At 48.2% G+C, this 25206-nt stretch overlaps 1 protein-coding gene across 2 annotated transcripts in view; it reads right to left on the minus strand.

Moving 5' to 3' along the window:
• Window positions 1-25206, minus strand: part of Znf831 (zinc finger protein 831) — a 100736-nt gene that overhangs the window by 20361 nt on the left and 55169 nt on the right. For both annotated transcript variants that reach the window (XM_046433443.2, XM_046433441.2), the window contains exon 4: window positions 18851-18987. In XM_046433443.2, coding sequence (XP_046289399.1) covers window positions 18851-18987 — 137 coding nt within the window. The remainder of the gene's footprint in view (window positions 1-18850; window positions 18988-25206) is intronic.

Consider the following 25206-nt stretch of genomic DNA (forward strand, 5'->3'; position numbering starts at 1 on the left):
GCTCACGTGTGACAGGATGTAAGAGAGTTTAGAGGGGAAGTGACTGGGTCATGAGAGCCTTGGCCCCATGTTTATTTACAAATCACAGTGAGCATACCACTCCTGGGGGTTTCAACTCTATGTCTTTTCTCCCTCTGCTTATATTAAAATAGTCTACCTTCTCCACGTCCAACCAAATCCCACTTTGCTTTTGGAATGGAGCCCCTCAGTCTTGCAGGAGTCGGAGGTCCCATTTCAGTTCCTTTTCTGGCGCTCAGAGCACGTTAATTTAAAAGACTTGGTGTAAGACAGGTACACCAAAAAATTTCCCCCAAAAGTAATCCCTCAGAAAAGAGAGATGCCCTATAACCAAATCCATACAAAGTCTCCATTGTGCAGGGACAGTTCCCAATATCACACAATGGTTTGACAATTATGTTTCAACTTAACAATGGTGTGAGAGGGGAATGCATGCAGGTTTGAATCTGAGTCTTTTTCCAGGATCCCTCTGCGGTACCTACTGTCAGGATCCTGGGTGGCAGCAATCGGCACTCACGCAGGGAACGACCCCTCCTCTGCTGTGGACGGTTGAGCTAGCTGCTTGGCAGGTTGGGGGTACCGACGCATTTTGGACCTTGGATACTTTCCGCTTACGGTGGGTCTCCCAGGAAAAAAAAATCTCATGGTAAATTGAGGATCATCCATATTTTCTTTTGAATTGTAAAACACTGTTTAGGAAAGTACGTTAGCCTGAAATCAGTGCTGGTTTAGGTCACTCCTAGATTGACAAAATTAATTTTCAAAAAAAAGCTAGGAAAGGGCTAGGGTTGTGGCTCGGTGGTAGAGCACTTGCCTAGCACATGTGAGGCACTAGGTTTGATTCTCAGCATCACATAAATAAACAAATAAAGGTATTGTGTCCATCTACCACTAAAAAAGGGGGGGGGAGGAGAGGCAGGCAGGACCTTGAACACACATGTAATCATCATTCTCGGGCATTTGAGATACAATTACAAGCACCAGATGTTGTAAACAAATCCCTTAAAGACAGCAAAGCAGAATGTGTTTACATGTGGAAATTGCAAAGGGGCCCCTCCTGGAGAAATGAAAGCCACTGCCCCAATGTCATGGAACAGTTCTGAGCTGGCATCATGCTTGGATTCCAAATGCACTCAGTCTCAAAGTGCCGGGATGAGAGTGAAATGCCGTGCTCTGAAAACCCTATTAGATGACTCAGACCAGTGGTTCTAGTGATGACAAAGACGTTATCAAAGACGCTCATTACAAGTTCAGCTGGAGCTGTGTCGTGAGAAGCAGCAGAATAAAAGGTGTCACAAAACTAATGGTTTATGTAATAGGTGACTTAAAGGGACGTAGGCCACGAGACTAATGTACCAAACATCACGAGGAGACATGTGCCCCAAACTTTCTGATCTTTGTGCTGAAACGGGGCTAGCCTTGTGCTGGACCTAAGTGGTAAATACCTGCATTTTGTGATTTACAAGCAACTGGTTCTTGGGTTCCTGTTTTAGCAATGTCTTACAGGTATCCTCCTTGAGGAACTTGGAGGGAGAAAAAGGAATGGGGAGAAGTTAGGCATAGATGAGTAGTGCATGAGGATGTGCATGAGTAGCTTGACATAGACATTTGCACTCTTCTCTGGACTCAGCCTCCCTCCTCAGTGCCCCTGCAAGGAGCATCCAAAGTGGGATCCAAAAGCATCCCACTTTGCTTTTGGAATGGAGCCCCTCAGTCTTGCAAGAGTTGCAGGTCCCATTTCAGTTCTTGGTGATGAGCCTTCACCCCATTTCTCAAAGTGCATGATTTCTACCCACAGGGCCAAGGAGTCGATTCAGAGCCAGCTGTGAAAACCAAACCTCACTAGACCAAAGGATGCTGGAGCACTGATCAGAGATCTTTGCTGAATGGGTAGGGTATAAGCCTGGGCCGCTGGGGACCACCAGGGGCCTATTGATGAAGATGACTCAGAAGGAAGTCAACTCAGATTTGAGAAGTGACACTCAGAGCCAGGCCATAATGCTTAAGTCTCCTGATCCAGCTGGAGCTACCCTAGGCTTTTTCATCATGGAGCAAACCAATTCTCTTTTGTGCTTAAACCTTTTTTGAGTTGGATTTTAGTCCCTTGCTACTGAGAATTGTGACTGATACCAAAACATCCTCCCAGCTCTTAAGACATTGTTGTTTCCTTGTGCCCCAGGTGTCTGCTGACTCCCAGCTTGAGTGGGACCATATTAAAAGTGGAATAAAAGATTTGCAAAATGTCATCAACTGATGACAGACTTAAAATTCAAGGCTCGATCATCTGCTCCTCAGCCCTGGACGGCATCTAAGGTGCCCACATTGGAGAGGCAGTCATGACTTTGATGGAAGAAGCCAGTCTTTTCATAAGGAGGCACTGCCCGCCCACGTTGATTAATCTAGTCCCCATTCTTCTCAGCAAGCTAATGGAGAAAGCATTGTTTCCTTCCTTATCTAACTACCCAGATGACTGCTTGGTGACACCTCGAATTTATTGAGTGGCAAAGCAGGAAGCAAAAAAGAAATATGCCCTGTGTCCTCAGAAGCTTCGAGAGACTCAAGCTGTTGGGAGTGAAGACAGTCCTGCTAAACTGGCAGCGGAAGATCCGAGAAGAGATGGGGAAAACAAACAAAAAACCAAACAAATGGAGAGCCGCCTCAGGCTCTTCAAGGAGACAGTGGAACAAGCCAGGCCACCGGCACTCTCTGAGCTTTAATGCCAAGTATCTTACAACTGACTAAAATGTTTCCCACTTCTTAATTTAAAAAAAAAATCAACAATATTTATGCTTTGAATCTATAATGAAATGTTACTTAAATGAATCAAAATTAATTAAAATTAGACACAACTGAACACAACAGGCAGGGATTAATGAGTGGAAATAAAGAGCTTTTCCCTTGTGCTTGGCAGTATGCAGCACTCCCCCCCGACTGAAGAAAGAAAGAAAAACCCATGGAAATACAAACCTCACAGACACAGGGAGCAATTTTCAAAGGAAAACAATTGCTTTCATATTAAAATGTACAAAACCGATTTGTTTTGAATCATTAACGTGTGGATTTTTAAAAATCCATAGCATCATATTTAATGCTTTGACCAAAGGAAGTGGGAACACACGTCCTCGGTCCTTGGGGGTCTTTGTGGTGTGGCTTTTGGAATCACTGTAGTGAGTGGTTTCTGCTGTTTTCTCTGTAAACTTGGAGGCCCTTTAAAGGTGCGAGGTTTGGGACACAGGGAGATGTGCTTGGTCTACCCTCAGGAAGCCTCAGGTGAGCCTGTGCCCAGTGAGGAGCCACCAGATGCATGGAGGCCTGGGTGGAGGAAGCTCCCTCAGCCAGGGCTGTGCCAGGCACGGGCAGTCAGGTCTACCGAAGCCATGGGACACTAAGAACAGACTGGAGTCACAGTGTCAGGGCATCAGGGTATGTCATCAGGAGGGACCGAGGAAGCATGGGTTAGGGCTGGAGAGAGGAGGCAACAGCAGTGGACCTCCAGGACTCATGGGGAGCCCACTGTGCCTCGGAGAGCCAAGGGGTGCAGAGTGCATGGGCTGGTGGGCTGCTGGATGAGCAGAACACTCAGCTGGGGTGGGGGGCAGAGCCTCCAGAAGACATCGCTCGGCTGTAGGAGCCCTCGGTATTGTCCCAGAGAGGGAGAGAAGGACTTGTGTTTCCCACATCCATTCTAACCCCCACCCCACCACCCCACCCCACACACACACACACACACAGAGCTGCGGTCACACTGGCTTCAACACCTGGCTCAAGGGGCCTCCCCGGGGCGCTGGGGGCAGGGAGAGGTAGCAGCCCCCTCTGCGCGTTCCCCCGCCCCAATCTCCCCTTACCAGCTGGTAGGGGAAGGGTCTCAAGCTAGCTGTGCTGGGGCCCAGGTGCGCATGGATCACCCTTAGGTAAAAAACGGGAGATTTTACTTAATGCAAAGCTCTGTTCCCGGCTCCTCTACGAGGGAACTTAGTAAGCATGAGCTGGCACCCTGCTACCACCTAGAACCCGAGAGCTACATGTTGCAAAAATGTTGTTTCAAATTATATGTTCTGGGGGCCCCGTTATTATCACCCCTTTTTTACAAACGGGGAAACTAAGGCACGGAAGAGCCGAGACGCGTCTCTGAGACGACAGGTGGGAGGACTCGGACCTGAGCCGGGTTCTCCCGCTTCCCGGGTTCAGCGTCCTCTCCGTGCGAAATACTGCAGCCTCTCCTGGGCAGCCGGCTCCACGGCTCTCCTTCCTGCCCGTCTGCTTCGGAACATCTGCTTTTTAATATTTTTTTCCGTGTGCTTTTAAAAAACATGGCTAGTTTGGAACGAGAAAAAGAGCGTGTTTCCAAGTTGGAGGGCATAGAAACATCTCGCCCCGCGCAGAGCCCGGGAACCCGCGTCTTGCGGCGGAATCCTGGGTTCTGCTGTGCACCTCGCCGTCTCCCCGGGCGGCGAGGCCCCGAAGGGTCCTTCAACAGCCCGCTTGCCCTTCCTTTCCTTTTCCCCCATCTTTCACGTTCGTCCCTGCAATTTCAAATAAGCCCCCTGACTCTGTCCCAGCCTCCCCGAGACCCTGGCACGCCTGGTGCCGGCGGGATGCCGCCCTCCTCTGCGGGAACTGGTTCTTCCTCCCGCGCATCTGGGTGGGATGCACTTGAGAGCAATAAACGTTATAAACGGGCGGGGGTCGCCTGCGTGCTGAGACGCGGCAAGGGTCGCTCGTTCGGCAGGGGTCCAGCCCACGTCAAACAGCACCGAGGCTCGGGGGTCCACTTCCGGCTCTCCCCCGCGCGGGCTTCAGCCTGCTCTCCTCTGGCCATCCCAACTCCCCAGGGCATGACACAAAAGGAGGTGAGGGTTTCGGCGGTGGGCGCAGACCCCGACCCGCCGCGAGGTCCGCAGCGGCTGAGCCCGGGCTGCCCTTCTCTCAAACAGCGCTAGGGGGCGCCGTTGAAGCTTGAAAGACGATTTCACATCAAATACAAAGTCATGCTTCGCTTTTTTTCCGGGTAATAAATTCACAGAGCTTGTTTTTTAACCCCCACCAGAGGTTAAAATAGTTTCATAAAAAGTTTTGGTAAATTCATGGCTAACTTTTTGAGGTTATGTGAGGTTGTTGTCAAAAAAATAAAAAGAAAGGAAAAGAGAAAAACAGCCTTTTTCTCAGCTCATGTAAGAGCCGGAGTCACGGAGCCGTGAAGGCGGATGGGAGGGGGGCTTGGGCTTTGTGTTTTTCCAGAACAGTCCTCGGAGAGCTGAGGCCCCCAGCCCCCCCGGATGCGGGCCTGCGGGGCCGGGGGCGGGGTGGGGGGATGCGGGCGGTTGCCCAGGGCCCCCACTGCGCCCGGACACCAAGCTGCCGCATAGGAGCCGTGCTGCACCACGGCTACCGGCTGCTTTCTCGATCTTTCCATGGCTCTCTGCCCGCAGTCCGGGGGGCGAGGGCTACTCAAGGCGTTTTTTGCGCATTTCCCCCTGAGGGTAGGTTGGAATAAAGCAAAAGTTACAGTCCGTGGGTAAGGGTTAAAAAAAAAAGAAGAAGAAAAAGAAGAACTTTTATCAGATTGATAAGAAGAGACAAGAGGAGGCAGGAGGAAAACAACGCAGTTAAGGGAGGGGGCGTCGTGCATTAACTATGATTCAGAGACTCAAACGCACCGAGTTCATTTTTCAATCTGCCTTTAGCTAGGGGAGAAAAATAAGGAAATTATAGAAAATTGAGAAACAAACATCTCGGAGAGTGCTTTGCACCCGGGGGTGCTTAATGAACACTTAATAATTTCAAACTCTGGTACTTAGAAAAATGGCTTTTGTCCGTTCCCGGCACGCCAGGTGCCTCATAGCAAAAACGGAAAAGCTGAAAATGATCGCTAATGTCTATGCAGAGGGTGGTACAAACATCACTTTTTCATGTCTCTGAAGTTAAATAAGCAGCCAAGATTTGAAAAGTTCTAGCAGAGGAAAAATCCTGGAACTGAACTTGCATTTCTTTTCTTCAACGTATGAACTTGGACATGACTCCTAATTAGGATGGGGCATGGCCATGACATTCACCTCCTGACCCCTGGGGCCATATTGAAAATCAGATGAGGAAAAACATTTGGAGGAAACTCAAAATGTGGAAGCAGGAAACATGCTTGTTGTTGGAACAGATTCTCCATGCCCCAGCAGCGCCAGCATCCAAGCCTGGGGCAGAGGCCGGGGGCGTGCATTATCTGGAGGAAGAGAGGGCCCCAAGCAGAGCAGGTTTCAGGGAGGCTGGGATGGGCTGGGGCTGCAGCTCAGAGGGCCACTCTGGTTCCAATCTCCCCACAGGAGGGACAGCACAGTGTGCCTACAGCTGAAACACAAGCCTTCTGAATATCCTCTCCTCTGAGAAGATGGGGCTCCAGGGCTCACCAACACCCTTCCCTTGGCTTCTCCAAATCCTGGGTGAAAACTGAGCACACCTCCCTGCCCACTCAGTGTCCCTCATGCTTCACACAGTGAGCTCACACCCCATCTCCTGTAGTGGGGGGCCTCTCAACTACCTCTGAGGCAGATGAGCTAGGCTTCACCAGCCTTCCAAGGGCCACAGTAAATAATCATGAACTCAGAACTGCACCCCCATTTTACAGATGAAGACCTGAGAAACTAGGAAAAGTCAGGACTCAAATGAATTTTTCTAAATCCCCACATGAAATCTCTTGCCCCGGACCACCCTCAGCTTCGAAGGAAGTTGAGAGGGGCACTTGCTTTGCAAAGTCAGCTGCGCCAATTGATTGCAAAGACTTTGAGGCGCCCGGGCATTAGAAGGAGCAGATGCTCCTGTAAAAATAAATGAAATAAACAGAACCATGTTCTCGAATTCTAGGTAGAGGTTGAGACCTAACCTCTCCCTGATTAAAAGGGAGATTAGGAAGGGGGTAGACAGGTGCCAAATGCATATTTAGCATCAGGCTGAGACTTTCTCCATGACGCCATCAAGAGGCTTAAAGGGATTGAGATGCCAATTGCCTTCTGTCACTTAAGGTAGGCAGCTGTACCACCTGGGGTTACTTCCCACCCCCGGGCTCACTATTGGTCACCCCATCCTGCCTCACCTTAGGATTAATCCTAAAGTCTCACCTTCCTCCCAAACCAAAGGGTTTTGCCCCCAGGAGGAACAGGTGCTAGGTGGTGGTGGGGGGGGGGGACAGTAAGCTCTGTTCTCTCTTTCGAGATGGTTCATGAAAATGTTCCCCATTTGTGCCCAGTAGGCAAGCCTGTTGGCTCTGTGCCTGAGATCCACATTTCCCATCCGGCCTTGTCCCCTGAATTCAGCAGCTGTCTCCAGCAGCTCACATAGGAAAATTCTAGAACAAGACAGGTTTCATATGTAGCTCTCTGCTGAGAAGGGGCTCTTCCAGCCCAAAGGTGAAAATCATTTTCAGAAACTCTTTCAAAAGGAGACTCCCCCTCATCTCAGGCTTAGGGCTGAAGATGTTACCCCCCCCACACACACACACACACCACCACTACCACCACCACCCTAGAAGCTCTCTTTTAACATAAACACATCTTTCAAATCATCACCCTTCCACCTCTCTGTGAATGGCATTCCCACCTGGTGCACCCACTGCCCAGCTGAGGGTCATCAGGGCACAGGCGGTCTGCCCTCCCTCCTCCTGTGGGCACAGAAATCAGAATTCTGAATGGGTTGCTCCATTTCTACAGGAATCTATTAGTAATTGCCAAGGGGAACACTTAGCATTTTAGATAAATAAGTAAATAGTAGTTAAGTGCTGTGTGCCTCCATTTCCTGCAGTTTAGTGCGTATGGCAAAAATTTCTTTACGATCCAAGGAGGGAGACAAGGAGGACAGAGAGTGCCAGCTTTGGTCCCTGCAGGCCATAATGCTGCCCCTGCAGCGGGCGGGCGGGCGGGCGAGGGGCCTCGGGCTGGGAGCCTGGGGAGCGCGGGCCCTCCTTGTTCTGTTCCTCTTTAGGCAGCTCTGCCTGCTCCCTGCAGCCGGCCCTGTCAGCATCCCTCCTTTGGAAGCCAGCTCACTGCGCCGCATCTGTAATGACTTGTTTACCGGTCTGTGCCGGCTCCCCTTGCCAGGCTGGGCTCTCCCAGAGGACAGGGGCCATGTCATGTCCCCATTTTTCTGTCCCCTGCGCCCACACATTGCCTGGCATAGAGAGGCCCTAGTAATTGCCCGTGAACCTCAGGCTGGGTGACTCTGGGTCCACCGCCAGTCCCTAAGCTCCTTCGCTTTTTCCTCTCTTCAGGGGCTGTAGGGGCTCAGCTGCTCCCATGTACTTGCTTCATTACATTAAACCAGGAGAAAGAAACAGTTCTCAGTTTACATTGTGTTCTGCTGGGGATCATTGCTCCTTTACTCCTTATGGCTATAGCAGAGGTGGCCCCAACCCCTCCCTCGGTATAAGGGTACCCCAGGCCAGGCCTCTCAAGGGCCAAGGGCCAGTGAGATTCAGTTTGGGGACTTGGTTTATGGAAAGTGACCAGCTCACATAAACATGGAAAGATGGGTCAGGTCGAGAGTTGCCAAGAAACAGAGGGAAACTGAGTCCTGCTGACATCCAAGGGAACTCTGGATCCAGCCAGACCTGAAGCCATCTCACTCTCTGTTATGTGAGAGAATTATTTACTTATTTACTTTTCTTACTTTCTTTTCCAGGCAAATTTGAATTTAGTCTCTTTTCTTCCCAACCCAAAGAGTTCTTCATAACACAGGTATGAAGGACTTAAACTTCCGCCTCCAGAGCAACATTTCAAAATAAGATAACAACCAGGGTATCTGGGAATAATAAGAGCTTTAAAAAAGAAACATGCTATCATATTGATAGTCACAGCTCCGTGAGCCTTCTCATTTTATCCAGGGAGTCTAGACTGTGGCCCCAAATCCCACCCTAAGCCAGGAGGGGCTGAGAAATTCATCTCTCTGGCTTCTGTTTATCATGAGGAATGAGGACGCTGCTCAGCCTTTGACGAAAGCTCACATATTGCTGTTTGCTTTCTGAGTTCCCAGGAGGCCAGGCTTCTCTGAGCTTGCTGGGAGGTAACTGAGTAACACTTGGGGCTCAGCAGCCTGCAAATCAATTAATCTCTTTTGCAAATTGCTAACCGGTTCTAATGAATTGGCTAGGCACAGAGGAAGTCCTGCGTGGCTCTGTGTCCTTTACAGTGACAAGACTCTCCCAGAGCAGGCTGAGACATCGTGCCTCTGCTGAGGAACAAATCTATTAATATTTGGAGAGAACATCAAATTGTGCCCAGTGGACTTAAAGTTTGGTCAAGAGAAACTCAACTTCTCTGTGAACTAAAAAGAAAAATAGTCTCATCGACTCTCCATGTTCTCTCTCCCTGGATGTTACCTGTGCCAGAAGAGGAGCAGACCCCGGGAGAAGCAAAGCAGGTGGGCAGCCCCCAGGCCACCCCCCATTGTGGGGTCAGAAGATGAAGCCCCGTGAGACTGGGGAAAGGGGGTGCTCTAATGCTTCTTCTACTAGAAGAAGCTAAAATCTGAGACCAGTTCAGAGTCTTTTAAGAAAGGTACAACATGGTGCTCAGAGACCCCTTCTCACAGTGATTCTCCTCCAGGGTCTTCCCCAGAGGGACCCTCTGCTTGGGCTGAGGCAATAGGAAGCATTCTACATCTACCTCATGTAGAATGAAGCACAGGAGACACTCAGTCTCCCAGTCAGCAGAGAAGAGTGACATCCCAAAACCTTCCACCCAGAGGCTCTGTCCCTGGTCCCCAGCTTGAAATAGATGGGCAGTCAGGGGTATGGAGTAACAACCTCTCTTTGAGTAGAAATGGTGCATTGTTCAATGTGATACACAGGGGTCCCTGGGGTTCCACCACTGTAGGTTGAGCAGTTCTATCTGAAGAGGGTGGTGGGCTGCAGATGGGGCCACGGTGGGCGCCAGCCTCACCTACCATATTACAATGTATTGGAAAAAGATCTGTCCATGACCACAAGTATTGTTCCTCTGGGTGGAGCACCACTTTTTCCAAGCTCCTTTTAAGGGTGAACAGGTTTGGCCACCATCAGCAGCCTTCTTGTTCCTGCTCTGTCCTCCACCGCCCTGGTACCTTGTGCCAATGGTGATCTTTGCAAAACCCAAATGTGATGATCTGCCCCTGCCCTAATCGTGCCTTGGGTCCCCTTTGATTTCAGGAGAAAGATCAGGCCCCCATAAAGGCCTGGGGTCCCTGCAGGTGGCCCCCAGAGCCTGTAAGCCCTGGTTGCACAGGCCATCTCTCACCTTTGGGCACATACCACCCCCTCGGCACGGGCAGCTCGCCTACTGTGGGCACCCACACAGTACCTCAGAACTTGAACCTGCACTTCCAAAGCTGTGCTGGGAATGCCACCCCAGTGAGCCCAAGAAAGAGGACTCTTCAAGGAGGGCTTGGCAGGATGTCCCTGTGACCCCTGCCATCAGCTGTGTTGAATGTAGGGTTTAAAACTATGCAAGGCAAAGTTCTGCTGGAGCCTACGGAATACTAGATCAGCAAAAGAAGCCCAGGACCATCTTATGGACAGAGAAAAAGGGACATAGAGGAACAGGAGAGCCCCAGGAAAGGGACCCCCAAGGGGGCCAGAGAGAGGCATGATCTTAGGTGGTTCACAGGCACAGAGTTAACTAAATCTAAATGGCACAGTTGCCAATTTTATGTTACTCTTCTGATTATGGAAAGAAGGAAGCCTTAACTGGACACCGACATGGCTGTGAGGTCTCCCTGGCTCTCCCGATCTCTTTCTAGCAAAGGGAATGTCCCTAGAGTTCATGGACTTCAGTTCACAACAGATTCCCACTGGAATTTATTGACCCAAGTACACTGCGGTGTTTTAATCTTTGTAACGATCCCTTCATGGCATTAGGTATTGGCTTTTGTTTTTAATGGTGGCAAACATTGATTTTATGTATTTAGCTTTCTGTAAGTGACCGAGTAGGAAAAAACCAGTGAGTAAGTTCACAGGCGAGCGACCGATGGGCACAACGGGGCTGCTGAAGGGGGTCGTGAGTGACATGAATCCATGCCAACGACCACCACACTCACCAAGCAGGCACCAATGCCTCTCTGAGCCTCAGTTTGTCTGTCTGCACAACGAGAATGAAAGTTATACAAGTTTGTGAGGGGGTGAAATGTGGATGAGCTTCCTAGATTTTTGAGAGTTTTCTAAAACTTCCCTTGGAACTGTGGTCCCGAACCTCACGGTGTTTACTGTTATAAGCCACGCCAGCTGCAGGAAATTGCAAAACCATAAACTCAATGTAGTTCTTATCGTTCAATAAAACATCTCCCTCAATCAATATGACTTCAGATGTGTCATCCGGGCACAGGGCCATGCTCGGCTCTTCTTCAGTGTTCCAATTTTAGTCTGTGTACCGGGAGAAGCGGCACGACTTCCAATGTGCCCAGCAAAAGCCCAAATAATTAACCTCAACCACATCAATGTTCTCTGTTCAGTTCCACAAAATGCGTTTCTAAGGAAATGTATAAGAGCACTCTTTATACCACGGAATGTTTTAATGTATCCCAGCATCGGAGTAAATAGAACCGGTCTCAGTTAATGGAACAGGTCCTTTTAACACAGGGATTTCAATAATAATAATAATAAAAAGCTGGTATGTCATCAGCCAGAAAGAGATGTGCATTCAAACACAAAAACAGGGCAAACCTAATTATGAGATTCTTTTTGCAGCCCAGGGTCAATAACTGTGATGTCAAGAGAACTGTAACGAGGCTGTGTACAGAGGGGTTTTGAGCTCTCAGAGAGAGAACATTCCCCCTCCTGGTCCCAGAGAACTGCCATGCTGGCCTTCACCCCACCGCCCACGCTCTGGAAAGAGAACACTCATTCAGAGCAGTGGCCTCGTCCGAATTGTGTACCCACAACAAAGGAGAGTCGTGGGGGCTCTTGCTCAGGTGGGGTCAGCTCTTTGTGTGGATCTGTGGGATTTCAGTGGCTTTCTCTAATGGAAAAATAACACAAGGGCACGTGAGCTGGCACAGGCACGTGCACCACAGAAGCAAGGCTGCTTTCTCCAGTGAGACCCTGACTAAGGGAAGAGACAGTGAAAAGAACATTTCAAGGCAAGGTTTGCGGGGGACTTTCCCCAGCAGGTAGAAGGGGTGGTCTTTGGCCACCTGGTGCCAGCTGGCTCAAGTTGGCATGGAGCACTCACAAGGAGGCAGGGAATTGTACCCATGCCCAAGCAGGTATCTTCTGGTGTTCCAGGTGAGGGTAGAAACCCCCCTGGGCCCCATGGCCCTCCCCTGACCCAGGCGGACACAACTCCATTACCTTGCTCAATCCCCAGCACAACAACCCAATCCATTAGGATGCCAACACAGTTTTAGAGGTTTAATGCTAAAACCAAATAGCTCCTGCCTGGCAGCAAAGCAGGAGCACTTGAGAATCTCACGGTCCTCTTCTGTGGGAGGCGTGTTCCTCTTCAGATGGACGGCCTTTTTGCTTTCCTCCTTTTATCTTGGTGGGCCTCAAACATAGTGTGTGTGTGAACACTTCTGTTAAGAGTTCTGCACACATACCCTGATGGTGGATCTGCGGGATTTTCAAAGATAATTGTGACTCCAGATGATTTTTGCCTTACAGACTGGCCTTGGAAATGAGATCCACCACCTTTGAAACATGGTCCCACTCCAATGTCATAGAGGATTCCGGGCTAGAAAACACATGCTCAGGGCTACCTTCATCTCCCCAGAGCTTTCATCTACAAAACTGGGGTGGCATCAGATGATCTGTAAGATTGAGGGTGGCGATTCTATAAGCTACAAGGTCAGCTGGGCAACCTGGGTACAAGGCAGCAGAGATGCCTGTCAACTTGATAAACAGTGTCCTAATTAACTCCGATCATTGCAACTAGGGGACACTAGGTAAAATTAACCCATCCACATTGGGGACCAAAATTCCACAATAAGTAGGAGGGAATTAACATCTGAGAATTTGTCCTAAAAAATCAATGAAAACAAAAGTTGTGAAAATAAGCTGTCACGCCCACAAACATCAAATCAAAATGAACCCTCAGCCTCAGGTTCTGATGGCAAGCTTTGAGCTAATTGTTGTGATCAACTAGAGTTCATCATATTGATGAGGACAGAGTACATTTTTACACAAAATTGTGGGGTGGTCCAAGCAGCGGCACCTCACTTCCTATTTATTTTCATAGCAAGAACTTCAAGAAGGATTTTTTTTTTCACCAAAAAACACATTATAGCACTTCATCGGTTTTCCAGGGACTTTTCATTAAGCCTGGGGCAGCCACCTCCCTCTTGGAGTTGTCACCCTGCCTCGTTCTCTCTTGTTCATTTGTCACCCAGTCTGACTCTGCCAACGAGTGTGAATCACACAGGTTTCCAATGGTCAGTTCATCAACTTCATGTCTCTTAACATTTGGTGGCCAATTTACAGCAGCCCCTTATCCACAGGGGACATCTTGCAGGAGCCCAGTGGCTGGGGAACTGTAGACAACACCAAGCCCCATATAAAAACTCTGCTTTTTCTTATACATACCTACCTACCATAAAGTTTAATTTGTAAATTAGGCATACTAAGAGATCAACCATAATAACACATGACGAAATAGAACCACAATAGCAACAGACTGAATAAAAGCTATTTAAAACTTCCAAATGGCTTATTTCTGGAATTTTTCATTTAACATTTTCAGACCACAGTTAGTTGATGGCGGGTAATTAAACAGTGGAGGGTAGAGCTGTGGGTCAGAGGGGACTCCTGTATATTACACTGTGAAAATTAATGTGAAGGGCTTGTATGGATGCTATGGAAAGCAGAGAGAGTGGAGGAGGTCTGAATTTAGATAAGGGTCTCCTATGCCGTGGTTTAGCTGGCACACCTCCCGACTGGGGTATCCCATACAGACAATTTAGAGTCTAAGGCAGATGCTTGCTTTCCTTGGGACATTCAATGGCTTCATATACAAGAGCCAGTCCCTTCAGTGAGTGGCCCCCAACCCAGTGCACACACAGCCTGACACTCCAGTGAATGTGGCCAATGAACAGCGTTCTTTGAAACCGTGATATGAAAAAATCAATGATATGCCTGCACGTTCCACATTTAGCTGGGGTGCCTGGTGAGCCCACAGTGCTTAGTAACTGAACAGAAAGTTCTAGTCAGCCCCGTCGGATCCCTTGTTGGAGACTTGGCCAGGATGGTCTACTCGGTTTAGGTTTAAGAAAGAAAACACGTTCTCAGGAGTGTCTCATGGGCTCTAATTAATGTAAAATCTCATAAATTAGGTCTTTATCCTTCATAACTCCTCTGGCCTTCTGCTTGCAGATGACTTCACCACCGAGCCATCTGTTAATTCCAATGATTAGCACCAAGCTATTGGAATAGTTTGGAGAAGAGAGAAATTAAACATCTTTTGAAAAAAAAACATTTTTTTAAAAAACATCCTCTCTCTCATCTTCCTAAGTTATTGACAGGAAGAGTCTCCAAAACATAAAGAAGACCAGAAAAAAAAATTGGTTAGGACATATTGCAGCCCCTGGACACAGATGTTCCTGAGCACTGTTTGTAAATGTCTTCCTCATCTTGTTGGTGTATCCGGGCTGAGATTGATGTTTTTCCTACCTTTTAATTGGCCAATCCCCTTCCCCAAAGGTCATTGTCAATATCTTTGTTGAACTCCATCAAGCTTCCCAAGTTACAGCATCACGGGTCACCTAGGCCAGATCACGCCTCCCTGTCCTGCAGTGGGAAAGCGGTCATCCTCCCTCACCCCCAAACACACACACACAGAGTGAAGGGACTCTCCAGCCGGGGGTCGGCTCTGATCTCCCCTCCAGGACCTGCCAGGTCAAAGAAGCTCCAAGCAAGTTGTCTGTAAATGGGGGCAACCAAGGCCCAGCTTTAGGTTCCTTTGAAGTCACAACACTTTGTCTTCAAACACCCAGAGCCTTCGGAGTGCCTGTCACTCTGCTGTGAAATATTGATATTGGCAGGTGGTGGTAATAAACTCCTCTGGCCCCTTTGGTTTCCAGGCGGCATTTATTTTGATGCACTCTTTCTTTTTCCCTCGGACTCCATGTCCATCACGAGCTGTGGACCCCAGCTTGCAGGCGGCACGATCAGCCTTCCCTAATCCCTCTCTGACACTTCAATAAGGAATGGGAGGTGATTAATACTCCCCGGGCCATGGCTTCCAACACATCTGCAGGCTCCTCCTGCCCCTCAATGCCCATTCTCCCCGTCCTTTATAATTGCTGGAGTGGGAGGCCTTTGAAAAGGGGCACCAGGGACACAGGCTTCTAGCTCAACCTGCTGCTCAAATAATAAAAATGAAAGCACAGACATTTGTCACCACTGAAGGCTGTTTCCTGGGCATTGTCACCTGCGTGGGCAGGGGGACCTATGCTCCCAACAGGAGTTGACGATGGTTGGCCCCTGCTTTCCTATCTCTATATTCAGGTTTTATTTCTGTTGAGGTATGGACACATTCCTCACTAGGACCCCACCTTGCTCTTGGGATCATGGTGTGACAAAGCCATGAAGTGCTGGTATCAAGACAGGAAATGTATAGAAACTAGTTCCCCCAAAGGGAGGGAGCCTCAGGACCTCTGGGGCTCTTCCACAGGCCCTGCTATGTGGGCACAGGACTCTGCCCTGAGGCTTTTAAGGGGAAGAAGGGAGGAAAGGACAGTGAAAGGCTATCTGCGTGTCTCAGGGTTTCTAGGTCACCCCAAGCGAGCCAGGTGTGTGCACCTGATAGGAAGAGGCAGCGCCTGCAACGGAAGCCGTGTAGGATCTACCACCGAGGAGAAGCAGACAGAGCAGGCACCACTTGCTTTGGCCCAGCCCCGTCCTATGGCTGTGGCCAGGGGGTAAAGCTGTGTGCATATCCACACCAAAGGCCCTGCCATGCCCAGGCAGCCAGCCACAGGTCTTCTCCCTAAAGGGAACTGATGGGTCCCACAGCCATCAGGAGAGAAGCTACTAGACTACTGCTCCCCAGAGTGTGGAACACATCCTGCAGGGGGCAAGAACATGTCTGTTTTTATGGTTTAGGTTTATAATTAAGGTTCTGCAAAAACAGCCGACAAACATTGAGAGCCCGGATGATGCACACTCTTGTACATGCCATGTCCATGTCGTTCGTTTAGAAACACACTTTCAGATCATTTTCACTAGTTTTGATGGGGAGAAATCATAAAGCAGGTTGAATAGTGCCCCCCAAGTCCTAACCCAAAGCTCCTCCAGAAGTGGCCTTACTAGGCAAAAGGTCACTTCTATGGTTGGTTGATTGACTTTGCAGAAGGAATCAGTTCAAGGTTCTCAAGATGAGACCAAGTGGGATTTAGTGTGCAGCCTAAATCCAATGACACAGAAAAAGTCAGAGGGAGGTCTGACCCATGGTGACACAGGGAGGAAGCCATGTGGAAATGAAGCCAAGACTGGAATGATGTGACCACAAAACAAGGAACACCCAGAGCCAACTTGGAGAGGAAGGGAGTGTCCTCCTCAGAACCCCTGGAGGGTCTGGGAGGCTCCTGGACTCCAGACTGAAAGAGAATAAGGTTTAGTTGCTTCAAGCCACCAGGTGTATGGTGATTTCTTACAGCAACCTAAGAACCCCAGTAGAAATGCCCAGTAGCTGCTGCCCGTTGCACAGGGCCTCACACTCCCCCTTCCCTCCCCAGAGTCCTCCCTAGAATCCTCCCCTCTGGCCATGAGCCTGCGTTTGTCCCATCCCCGTCTAGAAAGCCCCTGCCTTGTTCTCCCACACCCAGCTTTCCAGAAGAAGCCCCCTGTCCCCAAAGAGAACTTCCCCTGCGTGTCTCTCCCCCAACACACCCACAAGTGGCCTGGTCCTCCACTGAATAGCAAAGACCCTTATTATCAAGCGTCACACTGGGCACTGCACTCAGCATAAGTTACACAGCTCCCCTGACCTCTCAGTGAGTCACAGGAGGCATTGGTCTCTGATTGTATGGCTGAGGCACTGGACAGGGGACAATGCCATACCGTCAGAGACCCCACATGGAAGCTGACTGGCCACAATGTCATTCCCAGTAAGATGGGAGCAAAGGAGAGTCAGTTGGTTCTCCTGGCTTCACCCACCATCCCATTCATCAGAGCAGGGATTATCTTCTTCCCTTCCCCTTCAGGGGCACAGTGAAGAGCCCAAAAATGGAAATAGAGGCCGCAGGAGTTTCCTGGATGAAGCTGTCTTTAAGGTGCTGGGAAGGGAGCTAGTTGGTGGGGGACTTCCATCATTTGGGTCAACTGGCAGAGTGCCAGATGGTCCAATGAGATCCACACTGGGACCCACTGGAAACCTCCCTGACCTACAGAGCTGTGCCTGCCACCCTGCCAGTGCCTCAGCAGGTGACCTGTCACAGCTGTCACTATAGTTCCACACCCGCCTAACAGAAGATTCAAGAACTGGACTTGATGGAAGAGAGGTGAAGGCAGGGTCCATGGAGACAAAAATCAAGGAGCTCACCACGGGACCATGATACCCATGGGGCTCCCCTCACACATGGGGCCCCCATGCCCCAGAAGTCCCACCCAACTCCTCACCTTCCAGGGGCTCTGAGCTGTGACCTACCATTCAGAGTGCCAGGCTGCACCTGGATGCCCAGTGGTAGGTACAGGTGGAAAAGGCTCTGAGAGAGAGGGAAGTGGGCACGCATAGTGTCTAGAAAGCACAGAGGTGACACTGATGTCACCTGCCACAGTCACAGGAAGGCCCCGTGACAAAGCAAAGAGTTGCACTGTGTTCTTTGGCACTTGGTGTGGGAGCCTGCAGTCTGGGGCTGGTGTGCAGAGCAGCATTTGGCCTTGAGGCATCTCCGTGGTTGGGGTAGGGGTCACCAGGCAGAGCCCAGTGTGAGCGCCATGGAATAAGGAGCAACACGATGCAGATGAGGGCGAGAAAGAGCAGCGCTGGGCACCTTGAGTGCACTTCCACCTCCCCTCACCCTATTCCCCATGGGAATAAGGACCTTCACATTCCTTAAAACATATCTTTTGCCTTTACAACTCTCCATCCAACTACTAGAGCAAACACTTGCCTTGATTTAAATTCTGGGTAACAAAACATTGGTCTTCGTCCTCCACCACCACAGAGGGTTTGGGGGGCTGACGAATGGAGGAAGGAAGGGGAGCAAGTGCCCTCTGCCTGCAGGGGCCATTGGAGCTGCCCAAAAGTGGAAGAGAAGGTGCTCCACACACGTCCCCAAGACCAAAAACCTCAGTCTTCAGACATGGTCCCGGGGCAGGCTTTGAACCAAAGAGGTAAACATCAGTCACAGAAGGATGGTAATGCAGTCACCGCTGGCCAGATGGGGCCTGCAGCCTCTCACAAATGGTCTTCATCTTCTCAGTTAACCCTCGGCAAGCAAGGCCCAGGCTGGGCTCATTGCTGCTGGGAAGAGGGGACACAGGGGTCCAGAGAAGGTAAGTGACTTGCCCTGGTTCTCAGCCTTTGCAGCTTAGAAAAGCCCCTTCCAGGAAGCAGCCTCCAGAGCTCCCGTACTTTCCTTCTGGGCGTGGGGAGGGCAGCTCTCCCTGCCTCCCAGGCGATCATCTCAGCAGTGGCTCTCACAGAACCACTCAGATGTCTGGTTCCTGTTGTCCCAGGCTCTGGAGGGACTCTGCTCAGTAAGGACCTGACTCCAGGATGTGCATGGACTGGTCAGTGTGGGAGGCTCTGTCTCCTCACGGTCCCTCTCATTATCTCACAGACATCCACTTTGACACTGTCCCTGCTAGAGCTGGGCTAGCTGCCATGCACCCTACATTCCAGCCATCTGTCCAATCTGGGTTCACTTCCAAGGGGAGCTTTACCTGAGTTCTTGAGGATCCCATGTGGCTCTGGCCCCTCCAGTCGGAGACGGGGACAACTTCTTCTTGGCACCCATGGGGGCTTACGCAGTCTGCTGGTTCTCGAGGGAGCACGGCTCTGCCAGAAATTCCCTTCGTACCTGCAGGACAGAAAAGCACACGTGCAGGAACCAGCCTGGAGAGCATGTGCCCCACAAGTCAGGGACAACCCTGGGAGAACTCAGCTTGACTCTCTCTGGTCAGCTTGGAGCAACCCTGTTACCCGCAGCCCTCATCCCCACCCAGGACACAGGAGGGACTAAGCCATATAGTGCTTCATGAAGCTCCCACATCGCTGAGTCAGACTTTGGGAAGGTCAGCTGCTATGAGGAAGCCCTGAACTGGTGGCCTCCCTTATTGCTGAACAGACCCCCCATGAAGATGTTCTGTAATCTGCATTGACCAGTGTCATGGCCACTAAATCCTGTGGCTGTTGAGCATTTAACATGTAGTCAGTGTGTCTGAGAAATCAGGCTTTAAATTTTGTCATTTTAATTAATTTAAATAGACACAAGTGGCAGTGACTACCACAATGGACAGCACACGTGTAGAGGTCCATGAGGAGGAGCTCTTCTGGATTATGTGATCTTGTGGTCCCCCAAACAAAGTATTCACCTCCCAGAGGGAGAAGGTGTGAGAATCCAGGGCTTCTATTCACACTTACCCTCCTCTGAACCTCATCATTCCCACTGGAACAAGACTTCTGAGATGCACGCTATGTATCGTGATATAGAGGAAAATGTTTGCATAATTTGCAAATGAACAAATATGTACTTATTAGGATACAGGCTCACAATAATCTACTTAAAGCAATGTGCAACCCTATAACATACCATCTAGTCAAGCACCCCATCTTGCAGGCAAAGGAACTGAGAAGAGTATCTGCCATGTGCACTAAGCTCTTTTGAAAGATCTGTGTACTGCTTCGAGCTCCCTGGTCAAATACAAGAACCCACTTTGTTTACAAGTCTCAATTCACAAGAATTAGACTCCCATGGTTCTCAGAACCTGCTAGGGAGAAGGTGAGGAAACCTGCATGGCCACTTGCCTTTGTTTATCTGAGCTGCTGCCTGGATGTGGCCACAGTCTCCTGATCCCCAGGGCTGCCTGTAGAATGTTAAATAAGATATGCAGAATGTGTCTTGTGTGTTGGCTTTTCCTGGCAGCAACAATGAGAGAGAGGCTTTGTGTCCAGACTTGCATGGTTTCTATGGGACAAGCTTGTCTTCACTTCCTGGGGCAGGAACTGTTACTACCCAGGGCATTTAGCTCCTTCTTTGAAGCAGGCTTCCCTGCTGGTCAAGACCACAAGTTCCAGAAAGATCTCTCTGAGCCAGATTGGGAGGAGAGGTTAATCACAAAGCCTAATCCAACTGGGGTTTCAGCAGGGATGAGTAGAGAGTGATTTCAAAGTGGTGCAGAGACAAACGGAGAAAGGGAGGTGAGTCATGTGCAGAGAATTCAGTGCTGTAAGTCACCTTTGCCTGAGTCAGCAGGTGACTGCCACATTCCTGAGGGTATTAAAGAATGACACAGTTTGGTTTGAATCCATCCCATTTGTTGATTCTTTTTTTTATTATTATTATTACATGACAATAGTGGAATGCATTACACTCCTTATTACACATATACAGCACAATTTTTCATAACTCTGTATATAAAGTATGTTCACGCCAAATTATACCATTATACATGTACTCTTTTTTTTGCATTACAATTCTTAATACACATATATACCATAATGTTTCATATCTCTGTTTGTATATAAGGCATGTTGACAACCAAATTCAAGTCTTCATATGTGTATTTTGTATAATGATGACCCCATTTGTTGATTCTTGATTTTACTTCCTGCACTTTAGGAGTCTTGTTAAGAAAGTCAGATCCTAGACCAACATGGTGAAGATTTGGACCTATTTTTTCTTCTATTAAGTGTAGGATGTCTGTTCTGGCCCCTGAGTCTTTGATCCACTTTGAATTGAGTTTTATGCAGGGTGAGAGATAGAGGTTGAATTTCATTTTATTACATATGGATTTCCAATTTTCCCAACACTGTTTGTTGAATAGGCTATATTTTCTCCAGTGAGTGTTTTTGGCACTTTTTCTTTCCTTTCTTTTCTTTTCTTTTTAAATATTTTTTTAGTTGTAGATGAATACAATATCTTTATTTATTTATTTTTATGTGGTGATGAGGATCAATTCCAGTGCCTCATGCACGTGAGGCAAGAGCTCTACCCCTGAGCCATAACCCCAGCCCCTTAGCACCTTTTTCTAGAATGAAATGACTGTATTTATGTGGGTTTGTGTCTATGTCTTACACACTGTACCATTGGTCTACATGTCTGTCTTGGTGCCAATACCATGCTGTTTTTGTTACTGTGGCTGTGTAGTGTAATTTAAGGTCTGGTGTTGTGATGCCTCCTGCTTCACTTTTCTCACTAAGGATTGCTGTGGCTACTCTGGGTCTCTTGTTTTTCCAAATTAATTTCATGATTGCTTTTTCAATTTCTATAAGAAATGTTACTGGGATTTTAATAGGAATTTCATTAAATCTGTATTGTGCTTTTGCTACTATGGCCATTTTGACAATGTTAATTCTACCTATCCAAGAACAAGGGAGATCTTTTCATCTTCTGAGGTCTTTATTGATTTCTTTCTTTAGTATTCTGTAGTTTTCATTGTAGAGGTCTTTCACCTCTTTTGTTAGATTGATTCCCAAGTATTTTATTTTATTTTATTTTATTTTTTGAGGTTATTGTGAATGGTAGAGTTTTCTAATTTTCCTAAATCATCACTGATGTATAGGAACGCGAAACTAAGAAGCTCCTTCTCAGCAAAGGAAATAATCAATAACGTGAAGAGAGAGGCTACAGAATGGGAGAAAAACCTTTACCACCTGCACCTCAGATAGAGCATGAATCTCCAGAATATGTAAAGAACTCAAAAAACTTAACACCCCCCAAAAAACAAATAATCCAGTCAATAAATGGGCAAAGGAACTGAAATGTTCACAGAAGAAGAAACACAATAGATCAACAAATATATGAAAAAAATGTTAAACCTCTCTAGCTATTAGAGAAATGCAAATTAAAACTGCTCTAAGATTCCATCTCACTCCAGTCATAATGGCAATTATCAAGAATACAAGCAACCACAAATGTAGGCGAGGATGTGGGGGAAAAGGTAAACTCAGATATTGCTGGTGGGACTGTAAATTGGTGCAACCACTATGGAAAGCAGTATGGAGATGCCTCAGAAAATAACTTGGAATGGAGCCACTATTTGACCCAATTATCTCACTCCTTGGTTTATACCCAAAGGACTTAAAAATCAGCATACTGCAGTGACACAGCCACATCAATGTATATAGCAGCTCAACCCACAATAGCTAAACTATGGAACCAAACTAGGTGTCCTTCAATAGATGAATGGATAAAGAAAATGTGGTATTTATACACAGTAGGATATTACTTGGCCTTAAAGAAGAATGAAATAATGGCATTTGCCTGTTAAGTGAAATAAGCCAATCTCAAAAACCCAAAGAACTAATGTTTTCTTGATAGGCGGATGCTAACTCACAATAAAGAGGGTGGGGTAGGGAAGAATAGAGTTATTTTGGATTAGGTAGAGGGGAGTAAAGGGAGGGGAGGGGATATGGGGTAAGAAGGAGAGTAGAATGAATCAGACATTATTACCCATATACATATATGACTACATAACTGATGTGATTGTACATCATGTGCAACCAGAGGAATGAGAAGTTATGCTCCATTTATGTATGATGTGTCAACCTGCATTCTACCGTCATGAATAACTAATTAGAACAAATTTTTAAAAAGTAAATATGAAAAATCATTTGAAAAAAAATGACATAGTTTGAGCCACAGGGACTCAGCTCAGTCAGAGTAACTGTAGATTGCAGGGATAGTCCCACCTGAATCCGTATCAAATCAAGGTGGAGAGTTCCACCCTGAATTTACATCAAGTCAAGGTGGAATTTGCTTCCTTTTGCCCTTGGGGAGAGCAAGGTGAACCTTGGTGTTATTTTCTAAGCAGTATTTTGGTTTAACTCAGACAGGGTCTTTTTTTTCTCTTCTGGATTCTCTCAGAAGGCTCTCTGTGCAACCGCTGGGGACCTCAGCCTGGCCAGGCAACTTCTGCACAGTGGCCTTCATCAACAATCAAGCAAGACTCCCAAGGCGTGGCTAATGCTGGTGACCCATCAGACACCTTCCCCAGGCTGCACATCTGTCCCCCTGTTGTCCAGGGGACATATTTGCCCCTGCCTCAAAAGGATTGTCTTGGCCAGTGTGAGCCAGTGTTACCCCTAGGGGAGTTTGTATGGAAGACTCTAAGCCATTGATTGACCAACTGTTGCAGGACTTAATGGATGAGCTCTTTACCTCTGAGCAAGAAGCTGGCCTGGTGCAATTCGTGCCCAAGTTCCCATGGGATCAGGCCTTTGTTCCTCAAACTCACCCAGGTTTGCCTCCTCACACCTCCCAGGCCTCCTAAGAGCCCCCTGGCCTAGGTCCCAGGAACCCAACCTCAGGTGTTGCAATGTGAACTCCCTACTTCCTCTGGTGAGACTGCACCATGGAGTCCCTTCTGCTTCTCACATTATCTCACGGCTTTAAGATCAATGCAGGTTTGTGTTTATGTCTAATTTGCCACTTTGAGCTCTTTAGTAACCTAAGTCTTTTTTAATAAGCTGCCACTTAAGGTCCAAGATTTTAAATTCGACTTGTTGGCTCCTCTCGCCTCTGCCCACTGTGTCCCTTTAGGTCTCGGATGGAGCCTATGTGACAGGCCCTCCGGAGCCCAGTAGTCACCTCTGTTCACAGGCCTCATGGACACGGAGCAGGAACGAGCCTTCTTGCCCGGTCAGCCCAGCAGAGGCCTGAAGCCTAGTCAGCCAGGCTCGCCAGGTCAGGGACATCAATTTTGACTGGAGTTCAGTGGGAAATTCAAGAAAGGAGGTAAGTGAGGCTTCTATTGGGAACTTGGAACTGGCTGAAATCTATTTGCCATGCTGCTACCCTACTCTCTAGGGAGGGCAGATGGAAGGCGTGGTGGGACACAGGCCTGACTCACACGCATGTGCTCTGGGGAAAGCTGGTGTTCTCACCCTCTCGCTTCCTCTCTGGACTCCACGGGGTCAACAAAAGCCAAGGAGTGGAGTAGAGGGTGCACAACCCGGCCCCTGCACCCACACAGCAGCACCTGGGCTGTACAGCCAGCAGGACACAGGACACAGCCACAGGTGGAGAGGCCACGTGAACTGAGGCCATGTCTGCAGGGCTGGCCTCAGTTCACATCACCTTGGAGGCTGTGCTCTCGTTGTCAAGTGTGTAGGCTCATCGACAAGGAAATGGTGCTATGATTAAGAACAGGCCCTGGGCTCAGACAGACAGACTTCTCTCTGGGAGGAAACCCACCACACAGACCTGTGCTTGGGGCCTGGCTTCTCCCCATCATTCTCCCTTTGGTGACAACTGGGTGTTCAGGGTTGCAGTGTGCCCTTCTCCCACACAACCTCCAGCCACCCCCGTGCTCATTTCCCTTCACCTGGGGCGCCACAGCTCATTGTTCCATTTGCTGGAAGCTTCCGGGAACAAATCTCTGAGTGTTTCATGCTTCGTACGGCACTGTACACAGTTACAAATTAATCAATAAAATCTAATTCCATGGTCCAGCGCTTGCTTGGGGCACGGCAAACGCATTTTGTGAGCACTCTGAATCTCTATGCCTCTAGTGAATGTCAGGGCAATTAGGAATCCAAGTATGAATTTTCCATTTCCACTCTGAAAATGTACCCTGCATTTTCTAATCCCCTTCCTTTAACTCATGTAGTTTCATTAACGAAAACAGCCATTTTCATTACAGTGTGGTATTTGGAATTGGCAAAAGACAAAGAGATAAATGAAACAGAATGGAAGGCCTTGAAATAAACTCCAAGTGTAAACGGGAAGCCAAAATGTGGCAAATACATGAGGGGAAGTAGCCTCAAGCAGGGTCTGCAAGCTTTTCAAGCAAATTCCAGATAAATATTTTAGAGTTAGCAGGCCACGTAGGATCTCTGTACAAATTCGTATTCATATTTATATATATATATATATATATATATATATATATATATATATATATATATATATGTGTGTGTGTGTGTGTGCCTATGTATATGTCCTCTTAAAAACAGAAAACCATGCCTTTTGAAGACATGTAAAAATAGATCAAAAGTCATGGTTGACCCACAATACATAGTTGTTTTATATATATATATATATATATATATATATGATTATATATATATTAGTCAA

The sequence above is a fragment of the Marmota monax genome, unplaced genomic scaffold (genome assembly GCF_021218885.2).
Source record: "Marmota monax isolate L192 unplaced genomic scaffold, Marmota_monax_Labrador192_F-V1.1 WCK01_AAM20220418_F8-fsc00014, whole genome shotgun sequence".
NCBI classification, from domain to species: Eukaryota; Metazoa; Chordata; class Mammalia; order Rodentia; family Sciuridae; genus Marmota; species Marmota monax.